The following is a 14,792-nucleotide window of genomic DNA, read 5'->3' as shown; positions in this document are numbered from 1 at the left end:
CAATGACATTTCTGGTAAAAAAAAAACACATTTCTGGTGATAAAAACTAAAATATACGGTGCTTATAACATTCATTTGGTATTCTTTCTCGCCCATACTGAAACAGTTTCCCTGAAATTCTGGTTTTCAAGATAATAGCTATTACTGCCTTACACTTAGTGACAAATACAAAACTGAAAAGTGCAGTACCAGTCAAAAGTTTAGATTCACTTGCATTTATTTCAAAACTTTCACAAATTGTTAAATGTTTCTGACTTAAACATGTAATTTATCAAACATAAGCATCAATAAACTTAACAAAACGCTGCTTCCATTTTAAACTGTTCATTATTTTTTCATTTTGCATCGATTCTGTAGTTGATAACGAAATGAACGAAAGTGCATGTAAGTATCTATTCTAAAACAACTGTAATTTATTTAAAAAATTTTATTAATTCTTAGTTTATAAACAATTTACTTTGCATCTTCTTTTATGGGGTTAATTATAAGTTATGTTCATGTACATGACAAATTTTAAATATTGATATAATAGCCTTAATTAGCCAGAATAACTGGTACATATTAAAAACAAAAACAAAAAAAAACAATTTATACAATTTATTACAGAAATATGGGTCAAAACCAGAAATAAGTGTGGAAACGCGTGCAGTTATTATTGCACTTCATGCAGAAGGCTATTCAAGTAGACAAACTGCCTCTAAAGCTAATGTTTCTCAGACCACTGTTGTCAGAACTTTGCAAGGGAAGAAATAAACTGACCAAAATAAGATCCGCCAGCAATCAGGGAGACCTAAAATAACGTCCAAACGTGAGGATAAGTTTATCCGCATTCAAAGTAAGCGTCAGCGGACTCGAACAGCACCAGAGATCAGTGAGGAATTAAATGCTACTCGACAGAAAATTGTGTCAGTATCTACTGTACAACGTCGACTTCGTGACTATGGTTTAAAAGGTTGAGTAGCTGCTAGGAAACCTCTTTAAAAAAACAAAATAAAGTAAAGCGACTGCAAAGGGCTAAAAAACATGTTACCTGGTCTTTAAAACAGTGGTCAAAGGTTTTGTTTACGGACGAATCAAAATTTGAATTGTTTGGAAGCAAACGAAGACAGTATGTTCGTCGTTTAGTTGGGGAACGTATGACAACTCAATGTTGACTACCAACTGTGAAGCATGGTGGAGGTTCAGTCATGATTTGGGGATGTTTTGACGGTGATAAAGTTGGAGATCTTGTAAGAATAGAGGGTATTATGAATAAAAATTATTATCGCAGAATTTTGCAGCGTTACGCTTTTTCATGTGGACAGAGAATCGTGGGTCAAGGATTTGTTTTTCAGCAAGATAACGATCCAAAACACTCATCGAAATTGTGTACGAACTACATTGCATCAAAAGTACTGAAATACATGGATTTGCCCCCTTAATCCCCTGATATTAATCCTATTGAGCTATTGTGGGATGAACTCGCTAGAAATGTTACGAAAATGAGATGTATCAATCAAAACAAGCTTTGGGAATCTTTACTTAGTTGCTGGAACCAGATATCAGATAGACATTAATGAGATATTATAGCTAAAATAAAAAAAAGAGTTTATGGCAAGTTCTGTAATATTTAATTTTCTTTTTCGTTATGCTAGTTAAAAGTTTTGAATATTAACTTTAAAAGTGTATACTATTTCATACTTTAATAAAAAAAGAATAAAATTTTTGTCATTAATTTATAAAGTAACACTGTATATCAGTTATTTTAATTTATAAAGTAACAGTATGTCTGTTATTTTAATTTATAAAGTAACACTATATGTCTGTTACTTAAATTAATAAAGTAACACTATATGTCTGTGATGTTAATTTACAAAGTAGCACTATAAGTCTGTGTTGAAGGACTGCTCCAAAAATCTTTACATTTCATGGTCTTGTATAACTGAACAAATAGTTCTACAAAACTCTGAACTTATGTATCTACAATCCGATATCTATTATTGAGAGTTTTTGCATGCAGAAAAGTGTTCACTAATCTTTGTTAAATATGGAAAATGTGTTCAATTTTTATCTTAATTAGTGTCCCATCCTCAACAGAAAGTTACATTTACATCTACACAGAAAGCTTTGAGGGTAAGTTTAGATACTTTGTATTCCAAAATAGTTTATTAAGATACTTTGAGTAACCAAAACAAAAAAAGATATTTTCCTTAAAATCATTAGTTTGCGGGTGTGAGATGTTCTTGTTTCGGGTGTGACATTTATTTAAAGTCAAGCCCGCATTTTAAACTGAACACAAGTGTAATTTAAACATAATATTAAACAAATTTATCTGAAAATAATTTGCTGGAAAACATGTAAATAGTAACAGTAACTATAACGTTTAATTTAGTTGGGTGAACCCCAATTAATAAATTAAAATTTGTCTCATTTGTGCCCTGCATCTTCAGTTTGGATTGATAAGTTAATGTTTCGTCAGGAAAAAATTTTTGTATATGATATATGATTGAGCAAATAAATTACACTGTTAAAAATTTCTCGGAAAGAATAGTTAAATAACAATTTATTTAATTGTTATTTTACCATATTCAAACAAAACAGTCAAATAATGATAAATAAGATGGTAAAAAAACTGTTAACTGTGAGAAAAATAGTTTATTAACTGTTTTGACATCATGCAGTTAAATAACCAGAATTTTATCGCACCAACTAAGCCCGCCTAATGAAGCTTCTTGCAACTGCGTATATGTTATAGCCGAGAGGGCTAATCTGTCAATCTCCTGACCGGCAGAACTTGGGTTCGAGTCCCAACGGTGACACCACAATGTTTCCCTTCACCAAATGAAGAGTTTCCTTAATATGTCTCTTACACTCTCCAATGCCTATTATGAAATGCCTAGCAAAAAAGAAAAACCAATTAAATATCTTTTTTTGTGGTTTTGAAAAAATGCCAATTCCAAATGGTTAAAAAGCCGTATAGTTTAGTATCCATGGTTTAATAACCATACTAGTTCAAAACAGTTTCAAAACCATAAAGGTAAAAAATTTTCTTTACCGTAAACTTTGCGGTTAATTGGATAGACAGACAGCTGTCTGCTATTTTACCATAATTTCAGAATGAAAATTCTAACATTGTATGAGGTATAAAATCTGTTGCAATTTTAAAAAAATAGCTATTTTTTCTAAATATACATGTATTATTTTGTCATTTTATAGCAGCTTGTTTAAATTTTTTTTAAAAATAAATATAATATTAGTAGCATATTTCTTCGCTTTTTACTTAAACTTAATAAAAAGAAAGAATTAGAAAAGAGGAATAATTGAAACGGTAATTTAAATATTTATAAAGTTAGCATGAAATGTAGATACTGAGTTTGAAATTAAACAAAATTTAATAAAATTAACTTATTCTAAGATCAAAAATTTTTAATCATATCAATAATAAATATTTAAAATTCGTTAATTATGTATTTTTGGACTTTAAGCACTATATTTATTCGATTTATATATTAATTTCTTTTTTAGAAGAAGATATAGAACAGAAAAATCACGAAATCTTCGGAAAATGATTAAGGAAAAACCTCTTAAGTATGCAAAATATCTACAAAAGAGAGAAAAAGAGACAAAAGCAAGAATAAAGAAGAAAAAAAAAGAGAAAACAATTACAGCGGCAAAAGCCGAATGAGAGGTAAAGAAAATTAATTTTATTAACTTTTGATAATATTACTGTATTACATTCATTAATATATTCCTTAAGAAAATCGTAAATAATTGCGTGTGTCATCTGGACTTAAATCACTTTTCATTTAGTCTTAGATTCATTATTTTCAATGCAATGTCATGAAATAGGTTAAAAAAATTTTTATGAAACATCACTTTGGAAGTAATCAGAACATTTTTTTTCTTACTTTAATTTACGTTTTAATAAAAAATAAAAAATATATATATATATAAATGATTGATTTTTTTTAACGCTATGTCTCGATGCGTTAGTCATTATTTTTCAAAATTCGGTCTCTTTTGTTTATTTCTTTTTTCTTCAGAAAATGAATTTTAAAAAACTCAGACATTTAAAATTTGATTTAAAAAGAACTCTTAGACCAATTAGATTCAAATTTTGAATTTTATGCTACAAAATTAAATTTTTTAAAATGATAAAAATTGTGTATACCTCAGAATTCAAAATTATTTTGTCTTTTATTAAAAAAGAGAATAAAAACTAATAAATAAGTATTAAATTATGCTTCGGATAAACGAATTTCATAATTGTGTGCCATAATTTTATGGATCAGCTTTAAAAGTTGTAGCACTATGGCAAAATACGCAAAAAGTCAAATGAACAATAAAGGGTGCAAACTTCTCTTCTTGACCAAACATCCTATTTTCTAGGTTGCGTCTATCTCCCATTTTTTGGAGGAATAATCATCATCATAATCCATCGAATAAATTGTATCTATATTCAGAGACAGTACATTTAGCACCTACATTTAATACTATCCTACTTTGAATGTAAACGCTTTAAAATGTAATTTTAATTTATGTTTTTCATCCAATTTTCGACGGATTTTTTGAGAGGGCTTTTTAGAAACAGGACAAAAAGGTTAATTTCCGAGATAATTGATAAAGATATTTAAAATTGATTGTTGATAGATATTTAAAATAGTTTTTAAAAGATTTTCTGAGAAATTAATGTAAGAATTCATTTTCTCTACAAATACACTCTATAACAAAAAATCGACGCACCAAGAAACAATCATCCGATTGGTTTGAAATTTCGTATGCATGAATGTTTTGAACAGATATGGTTGGAATGATGCGGACTGGGGACGTATAGTCTTTAGCGACGAATCCCGCTTCCAACTGTGTCCAGACAGATCATTGAAGACGTGTTTGGAGACGCACAGGGCAGAGGGGGGGGATCCTGCCTTCACTATTGCACGCCACACCGGCCCTCAACAAGGCATTATGGTCTGGGATGTCATTTCCTTTGACAGCCGGACCCCTTTGGTCGTCATTAGAGGTACACTTACTGCACAGCAGTACGTCGACGACATCCTAAGACCTGTTTTGTTACCGTTCCTTTTGCAGCTCCCTGGGCTGGTTTTTCAGCAGGGCAATGCCAGACCACATACGGCACGTGTTGCTATGAACTGTCTGCAACCTTGTCAAACTCTTCCTTGGCCTGCCAGATCACCAGATCTCTCTCCCATCGAGCATGTCTGGGATATGATTGGAAGGCAATTGCATCTGGCACGAAATGTTGATGACCACGTTCGACAATTGGATCGAATTTGGCAGGAAGTACCGCAAGAGACCATCCGGGAGCTTTATCGGTCTATGCCACGCCGTGTGGCAGCTTGTATCCAGGCTGGAGGCGGGTCAACACCTTATTGAACTTGTTACTGTAACTCTGCAATAAATTATTCAATTGTTCTGAAATTTTAATCATTTACTATTCTGTACATTGTCCTCTTATCCACCAATTCTCGTTTCAATCGGAAAAGTCCTTCTTGGTGCGTCGATTTTTTTGTTATAGAGTGTATTTGCTTATAGCGGGACTTCTTAATTCACCTCAGTTATTTAACCATTTATTATTGTTGTCATTTACGTTGCAAATAGATTTTTATTTATTGTTTATATACAGTTTTATAAACCTATATCAGTCTGGGTAGACAATATCTAATCTTCCGCAGAAATTACTTCATAGCAATAATCGTTAAATAATTTCCTATTACTACGATGACAGTCCGTTTTTTTCTTTTTGAAATTGTATTTTATACGAGGCCATTTACAGTTTATTTTAAAGATAGTATATATTTCATAAACATTTTATTACAAATAGAATGATTGAAAAGTGTTAATATTAACAACGAGCATCAATAAATATCAGGGAATTTGTTTATTGGTAAGTCATTGAAAGGCATTTCAGTGATGGGTCCAATCGGGTCGTGAATTTACAAATGCATAAAAATGTTTGTAAACCTTTAAATTGTGTTAAGGAAATTGACAATAACAACTTCTCATTTTTATAAAAAATAACTTTTAACAAAAGGACGAATATTGAATGACAAATATCTTTAAAATATTATTTAAACATGTAACATCATAAAAAAGAAACAATAAGATAATACATCTCCAATTAATTAACAACATTATTAACTTGTTAGCAATCACATTATCTGTAGCAAGTGGTGAGCGTTCTTAACTATAAAACTATGCATTAGAAACTATAAAACTTATTTAAAGTCTAGAATGTTACAAGAGAGAGAGAGAGAGAGTCAATATTTTTGACAATAACTATTAGAAATGAAACCGCAAAAATAATTGATTTTGAATATTCTATAATTATTTTTGTGTCTATTAAAGCATGAAAAAATAAATTCCAGTGTTAATGTTTATATATTTGTAAGTCATAAAAGATCATTAAAAATACTACTTATAATAGATATCTATTCAAGAATACATGGTGATATTCTCATTCATTAAACTAACGACTTTCAATTTTTACTTTAAAATCGTTAATTGTTTGTGTCTTCTTCATAGATCCCTTCAGTCTCTTCAAATCAATATATTTATGATTTTGTAATATATCTCAAAATTTTCTGATAGGACTATTGTATCTTAAAGTATAAAAAGCAATTTTATAAAGTGTTGTGACTACACCAGCGACATAATTCAAGGGAAAAATAAGTTACAGTTTTTTTTTAAAATTCAGATTCTTCTTTCAAAATTGAATTAAGGGCGTGAGTCAAAATCGCCCGGGGTCTGAAAACGTCTTTCGCTGGCACTCTGAATATTTCTTACACAAAAAAGTATTGAGAAAGCAATTTAATTTTTTCATGCAATTCTCATTTAAATATTATTGTCTATTACAGAAAAAATGCTGTTAAAACAATTGTTTTAATTCAAGGAATTTTAAGTTTTTGTACTGAAAGATGAAATTGCATCTGTCACACCCGCAACGTGTGGAAATTATTATTTATTTTTTTGAAAAATAAGTAAAATACAGGGCAGCCTGCAGACCTGCATTAATACATATGTATGTAGTCAACGTTGATCAATGACAACAACCTTGACTAATGACAATGGCTGAGGGGATAGAGCGTTCGCCTTCCAATGCGGCGGTTTGAATCTCAGTCGATACGAATTCCGCATCCGGCTTGCACCGACCACAGTGCTGATGTGAAATATCCTCAGTGGTAGACGGATCATGGGTTAGAGTCTCCTTGCCGTCAGGCTAACCGTGGGAGGTCCTCGTGGTCTTCCTCTCCATGTAACGCAAATGCGGGTTAGCTCCATCAAATTCCACCCAATACTCGATCCAGGAGTTCCCTTGTCTTCTGGAGTGGGTACACAATTACAAGACTACGGAGTTGAACATTAGTAGTTGTAAACCCATAAAATTGGGTCGGCTGTTCAACGACGGTTATAAAGTAAAATAAAATTTAAACTATAACGTTTTAGAATATCTTAACTAATGGCTAATTAAGTTTGTGTAAATGTCACAAATTCGGTAAATGTCAAATGTTGGAATGGGGGTGTATTAGTTTTACTTCCGTTATTAGTGCGTTATTCCGTTAAAGTGCTATTGTTTTTTTAAAATTTAGTACTTTTTAATGCATTTAGGTAACAAGTTTAAGCAAAAAATACCGTTACTTGAAACCGAAAGAGTCAAAAAAGTGATTTTTGCTTTTTTTTAAAAGTACCATTAAACTCTGTTAGTAGTACTACTGCTAGTAATAGTAATTTACTACTTGAGTTTCACATTACTGAAAATATTCCTGAGAATGATCAAAAGACAACGACTCTTAGACACCCGTAAAATATTAATTTTTCTTCTTGCATTCTATCACGTTACTTAACTTTAAAACATAAATTATACTTATAAATATTAAGAATACTGACTAATGAACTCCTTCAAGATATTGCCTCAATACTTGGTAAAAACTGGAAATGAATCATTGATAAGATGCGAAATCAAATATAAAGATGCAAAATGAAATAAGAGAACACCTTCAAATTTCATCTGGTATTGAAAAAGGTTTGGGTTTTTTTTTTAATTCCAAAATAGTTATTCGTAACATTTTTGTTTCTTTTCCGCTTAAAAATTAATCTGTCATCCTGCATGTGCATATATTTTTAACATGGTTTCTAAAAATATAAGTTAAAGGGATAAGTAAGAGGGATTCTAAAAGTATAAGTTAAAGGTATAAGTAACAGGAATTCAAAAAATATAAGTTAAAGGAAAGAGTAACAGGGATTCTAAAAATATAAGTTAAAGGACTAAGCAACAGGGATTCTAAAAATATAAGTTGAAGGAATGAGAAACAGGAATTTAAAAAAATATAGGTTAAAAGAATAAGTAACAAGGATTCTGATAATATAAGTTAAAGAAATACGTAACAGAGATTCTAAAAATATAAGCTAAAGGAATAGGTAACAAAGATTATAAAAATATAATGAATTATTCTTCATTATATTTTTAGAATCTACGTTTGCACATATTTTAAAGATATTTATTATTATGATATTTAAAGATATTTATTAACTATTTAAAGTATTAAACTTATAACAGTTATTCTTATAGATTTATTTATTTAGTACAAAAGAAATACTCATCTTGGATTTTTAATATAAATTTTGAACCGAAAAAAATACCCATTTTTTTCCTTAATAGATATTTTTCTATGAGATACTAATGTCTCAGACTTAATATTATTTTTTCAAAGATCAGGAAAATAAAATATTTCTTTCATTTCAAATTTAGATTATGCTAATTTTGTATATTTTCACTAAACACTTTATATTCAACAAAACAGCTTATTAATAATAAGGTAGGCTGGTTGCAATTTGGAGCAATTAAAGCATATTTTTATACGAAAATTTGAATTACTTCGAAACTTTACGAAAGCAAACTTTTAGATAAACCTTACATTATACGTTTATCTAAACTCTTTGGTAAACAAATTCTGTCATGTACTTCAGACGGAAAAAACATGTAAGTTAGAAAAATTCGCACGAGATACAACCTAGTGTTGTACTGTGCTCAAAATTAAAAATAAAAAAGATATAACCTTGAATAACGTTTGTCCAAATCATCGGATTTTTTCGCGAATCAAGTGCCAACCTTAATGGTATGATATAATGGTTGAGTTCTCTATAAGGAGAAAAGATTAAATTTTAGAACAGCTTGTTTTAGGGGGATGAGATAAGATTTATTTGTTTTTTTATTTTCTTATTCATATCAATTTTTTATTTATTGCTTTTAGAATTGCTGAAAGAGCGGAAAAAATTATAATAGATTAGTTGAAAACAATAACACTTCATCACTTATTGTAGTTAAAGCTGGAAAAAAAATTGTTTTAAACATAACGGAAATTTTTCAAGAGTCCGTTAATTTTTGTTGCTTAACCGTAAGACCGTCATCTTGACTATTACATCGAAATAATTATGGATAAATCGCAATAGTGGGTGCGACATCCAAGAATAAAAAAGCTTATTTGTTTAATTATAAGAATAAAAAAGCTAATTCGTATTCAACTAATAGTTTGATCAATACAATTGTAAGCACAGTGTGAGTCAATTGCCCACGTTATCGCTTTCCAACAAGCAGGTCATGTTAGAAGTTGTTTTTTTTAATAAATATAAAAATTTCATTTTTAAATATATGTTCTAACTACTGTAAATTCTAAAGACATTGTACTCTATTTTATCATATGGATGAAAATGTAGTAGTCTCTACATTTCTAAAGCCCTTCCCCTGCACGAAATTTCCATAAAATCAAAATTAAGGAATTAGAAAATAAGACTTGTTAAAAGACTTGTTGATTATTTAAAAGGCCAGCGATATTCCCTACTTCTAAGGATCACTCATTTTATGTACATGAAATGTAAAATATTAAACGATAGCATAAAATCGGAATGAAAATTATAAAATTAGTTATGTTACTCGTTCTTTTTTTTTTTTTTTTTGAANGTTTGCAATGTAAATTCTTTGCAACTGATTTTAAATTGACCCAAATTTTAACAAACCATGGAAATTTTAAGAGATATTTATTTCGTTTCCATCTGCAGACCAGTGGAATTTGTGCTTGCGGTGATGCTGATGAAGATGCTGAACATATTCTTCTTCACTGTAGTCTGTATGCGAGTGCCCGAATGAATTTAAAGACTGATTTGAGACGTCTTTCTATTTGATGGCCACCTGTCTTGTCAGAACTGGTCAAAAGTATTGAAAGTCTTGCGGCCTTGCGGAATTTTGTTTTTAATGTAAATTTGTAAATTTTTCTTCTTTTGTTTTCTACTTACAACTGTAAGCCTCATGCTATACTTTGTGGTGCATGAGGAGTTTTAAGTCGTTTAAATAAAATAAAAAATTTAAAAAAATACTTGGTAAAAACTGGAAATGAATCACTGATAAGATGCGAAGTCAAATACAACGAAGCTTGATACAAAATGAAATAAGAAAACACCTTCAGGTATTGAAACAGGTTTTGGTTTTTTTTTTAATTCCAAAATAATCATTCGTAACACTTTTGTTTCTTTTCCGCTTAAAAATTAATCTGCCATCCAGCATATGCATATATTTTTAACATGGCTTCTGAAATTATAAGTTAAAGGGATAAGTAAAAGGGATTCTAAAAGTATAAGTTAAAGGTATAAGTAACAGGAATTCCAAAAATATAAGTTAAAGGAAAGAGTAACAGGAATTCCAAAAATATAAGTTAAAGGAATAAGCAACTGAGATTCTAAAAATATAAGTTGAAGGAATGAGAAACAGGAATTTCAAAAATATAAGTTAAAAAAATAAGTTACAAGGATTCTAATAATATAAGTTAAAGAAATACGTAACAGAGATTCTAAAAATATGAGCTAAAGGAATAGGTAACAGACATTCTAAAAATATAAAGAATTATTCTTCATTATATTTTTAGAATCTACGCTTCTACATATTTTAAAGATATTTAGTATTATGATATTTAAAGATATTTATTAACTATTTAAAGTAATAAACTTATAACAGTTATTCTTATAGATTTATATATTTAGAACAAACAAATATTCATTTTGGATTTTTAATATAAATTTTGAACCCAAAAAAAAATACCCATTTTTTTACCTTAATAGATATTTTTCTATGAGATACTAATGTCTTAGGCTTAATATTATTTTTTCAAAGATGAGGAAAATAAAATATTTCTTTCACTTCAAATTTAGATTATGCTAATTTTGTATATTTTCACTAAACACTTTATATTCAACAAAACAGCTTATTAATAATAGGGTAAGCTGGTTATAATTTGGAGCAATTAAAGCATATTTTTATACGGAAATTTGAATTACTTCGAAACTTTACGAAACCAAACTTTTAGATAAACCTTACATTATACGTTTATCTAAACTCTTTGGTAAACAAATTCTGTCATGTACTTCAGACGGAAAAAAAACATGTAAGTCAGAAAAATTCGCATGAGATACGGAAAAAAAAAAACATGTAAGTCAGAAAAATTCGCATGAGATAGAACCGAGTGTTGTACTGAGCTCAAAATAAAAAATAAAAAAGATATAACCGGGAATAACGTTTGTCCAAATCATCAGATTTTTTCGCGAACCAAGTGCCTACCTTAATGGTTGAGTTCTCTATAAGGAGAAAAGATAAAATTTTAGAACAGCTTGTTTTAGGGGGATGAGATGAGATTTCTTTGTTTTTCTATTTTCTTATTCATATCAATTTTTTATTTATTGCTTTTAGAATTGGTTAAAGAGCAGAAAAAAATTATAGTAGATTAGTTAAAAACAATAACACTTCATCACTTTCTGTAGTTAAATCTGGGGAAAAAATTCTTTTAAACATAACGGAAATTTTTCAAGAGTCCGTTAATTTTTGTTGCTTAAACGTAAGACCGTCATCTTGACTATTAAATCGAAATAATTATGGATAAATCGCAATAGTGGGTGCGAAATCCAGGAATAAAAAAGCTTATTTGTTTAATTATAAGAATAAAAAAGCTAATTTGTGTTCAACAAATAGTTTGGTCAATATAATTGTAAGCACGGTATGAGTCAATTGCCCACGTTATCGCTTTCCAACAAGCAGGTCATGTTAGAAGTTTTTTTTAATAAATATAAAAATTTCTTTTTCAAATATATGTTCTAACTACTATAAATTTTAAAGACATTTTATCATATGGATAAAAATGTAGTAGTCTCTACATTTCTAAAGCTCTTCCCCTGCACGAAATTTCCATAAAATCAAAATTACGGAAAATAAGACTTGTTTGAACACTTTCGGATGATTATTTAAGAGGCCTTCCTTACTTCTAAGGATCACTCATTTTATGTACATGAAATGTAAAATATTAAACGATAGCATAAAACCTGAAGGAAAATTATAAAATCAGTTATGTTACTCGTTTTTTTTCTTTTGGAATGAAATTCAAAAGACAAAAAGTACTCCGTTTATTGAAATAAAATTGGCAAAAAATTTGGATTCCTAATAAACTCATTTTTTTAGGTAAACCCCAGATAGTTAACTTTTGAAGGACCCCGAACTCAGGCAAGGATTCTGATTGCAATGTAATTCTTCAGAATTCCAAATAATTTTGTTTTTATTAATTTTTTTTAAAACTTCATGCGTCTCAAAGTTGCGTGGTCTTTACACTTTTATTTGTATTTATTTATTTACACGTTTATCTATTCATTCATTTATTGTTCAGACAAAGCTTTTCAAACAAGATCTTTTCAAAACGATTTCACGAAATTCAATTTACAAAATATAATTACAAAATTGCAACCTTGACATAGACAACAATTCAATAACAGCAAAATAACAACCAGGAAAACAATAAAATCAACTATCTCATTAAAAAAATATTATAATTAGTTTAAAATGAAAAAAAAAAGATGAAGTGAAATTCTTAATTTAACAAAAAATATTGAGGATAAAAGAAATGAACTCACTGTTGGTTGTTTGATTCGTCCCGTCTTTGCACGAATCCATTGAAAATGATGTTTGAAATTTATCTTAAATTTCATGTAATTTATAAGGGAAGAGAGATTGGATCGGAGACCTCTAGTGAGTGTTACCATAGTAACGAGATAGTGTCTAACATCACCTTTAAGTTGTTTTCAGGGAATCGTTTATTCTGGTGCGATTTCGAAACTGTAATCCAATATCAGAGACAAATGATTTGTCTAATAATGTTCGCTTTATTAAAACTCAAATCGCGAAAAATACAGTTATGTAAAACGGAGATCCCGAAATGATGTATTGCGGACGTTCTGTGAAAGGTCGCAAAACTTAATTTATCCAATTATGATTCTGATCTCTGTAACTATATTCCAGCAATAATCCATTATTTCTTTAACATCCCACGTAACACACAATATTAGATATCATTAGAGGAAAAAAACCTAACGTTATCTTGCCTAACTTTCGAATATTAGATAGATACAAATTGTCGCTGTTCTCTCTGCATTATATAACGTGAAATTATATAGCACCTAATATTATCTAGAGTTCGCCGTCGTAATTGGTTTTGATGTTATATAATATTAGACTTTATTATATCTGTTATGATATAAAGTCATTTTTTATTTTTGGAATAAGCTAGGGGAAAATTTGGATAGTAGCCGAATAATTCGGAGATATAACTTAGCATAATGATGCATAATATTATGAAGAAGCAAAACAATAAACAATAGTTTTATAATGTCACTAGTGGGCTGCTTCCCTCTGGTCGCTAACGCTCGCCAACCCCCCAAAATTGCTACGCAATCTTATATGGTTCGCTTCGCAAACCAAGCTCGCTTCTCTCGCTACTAACTTAAGTACATTGCAAATGCACAAAATTCTAAGAATTCAAAACAATCATTCAAATCCATATAACAACTATTTTTTTAAAAAAAAAATTACATCTTTTTTTGTAAATACTAAGTCATTAAAATAAATTTGAATTCAAATAAATGACATGTAATTTGTTAAACCTATTAGAAATGTGCTGTAGTATAAAATCTTAAAGCGTAACAGCAAGACTGAGACTCATTTTTCAATGAATAACTAATAACAATAATAAAACAAATAAATTCGTGATATAAATCAAAAATCGACAAATGAATTCGTAATATATAAATTCGTAAAAAAAAGCGCGTTCGACAAAATACTAAAATAGAGATCGATCGACAAAGACTACTCACTTCTGCCTAGCTTAATAGTATGAGATCGCCGCAGCTGATGCTCTCTCAGGTTATTTCAGTTTCCGCTTTTAAAAGCACTATATGTTGAACCGTCTCAGCTAGATTTGGCATGTGACATTTTTAGCAGCAATCATTGGTCGATTTTCTAGCGTTGCCATTCCCGGAGTTGTAATGAGGCTTTTTTTTTGTCCCCGTGTAAGAGAAATATATATATAGATTCCACGCATTATTTACTTCGTTAACTATACAGAACCATTAAATAAAATTATATTACCGAATTCTGCAACCATCCATTTTCCTCCCTCTTGTTCAAAATCATATTTTGTGTCCAACAGATTTGTATAAATGAAATTTTCGTATTTATCTAAGAAATAATACTTGAATATCTTAACTTTTGATAATTTTTTTCTTTCTTTTGTGAAAAGGGTTTTCTACAAATGAAATGAAAATGCAAATGAAGTGAAAAAGGTAAATAATGAATGATATAAATTTTTATTTCATTCATTATTTTCAAACGTTTATTTTTAATTTTAAATGTATTCTAAATTTTTTTTTTTAGAAATGTCAAAATTTTATCAAAATCTTAATTGCAATCTATATATATATATATATAGATA

The 14,792-nt window shown here is 29.3% G+C and overlaps 1 protein-coding gene and 1 long non-coding RNA gene across 3 annotated transcripts in view; one reads left to right on the top strand and one right to left on the bottom strand.

The window, feature by feature from the left end:
- The window catches only part of LOC107442144 (PDF receptor), a 120,002-nt gene extending 107,015 nt beyond the window's left edge, over positions 1-12,987 (bottom strand). Inside the window, exon 1 of one of the 2 annotated variants that reach the window (XM_071184360.1) lies at positions 12,940-12,987. In XM_071184360.1, coding sequence (XP_071040461.1) covers positions 12,940-12,979 — 40 coding nt within the window. In that variant the 5' untranslated portion in view covers positions 12,980-12,987. The remainder of the gene's footprint in view (positions 1-12,939) is intronic. The other variant, XM_071184359.1, reaches the window with a different exon arrangement.
- The window catches only part of LOC122269997 (uncharacterized), a 51,326-nt gene continuing 38,520 nt past the window's right edge, over positions 1,987-14,792 (top strand). Inside the window, exons 1-2 of the long non-coding RNA XR_006225530.2 lie at positions 1,987-2,112; positions 3,505-3,667. This is a non-coding gene — a long non-coding RNA (uncharacterized lncRNA). The remainder of the gene's footprint in view (positions 2,113-3,504; positions 3,668-14,792) is intronic.

Source organism: Parasteatoda tepidariorum, chromosome 8 (assembly GCF_043381705.1).
Source record: "Parasteatoda tepidariorum isolate YZ-2023 chromosome 8, CAS_Ptep_4.0, whole genome shotgun sequence".
Taxonomy (NCBI): domain Eukaryota; kingdom Metazoa; phylum Arthropoda; class Arachnida; order Araneae; family Theridiidae; genus Parasteatoda; species Parasteatoda tepidariorum.
Note: the sequence above shows the minus strand (reverse complement) of the source record. Positions and strands in the feature narration are given on the sequence as shown.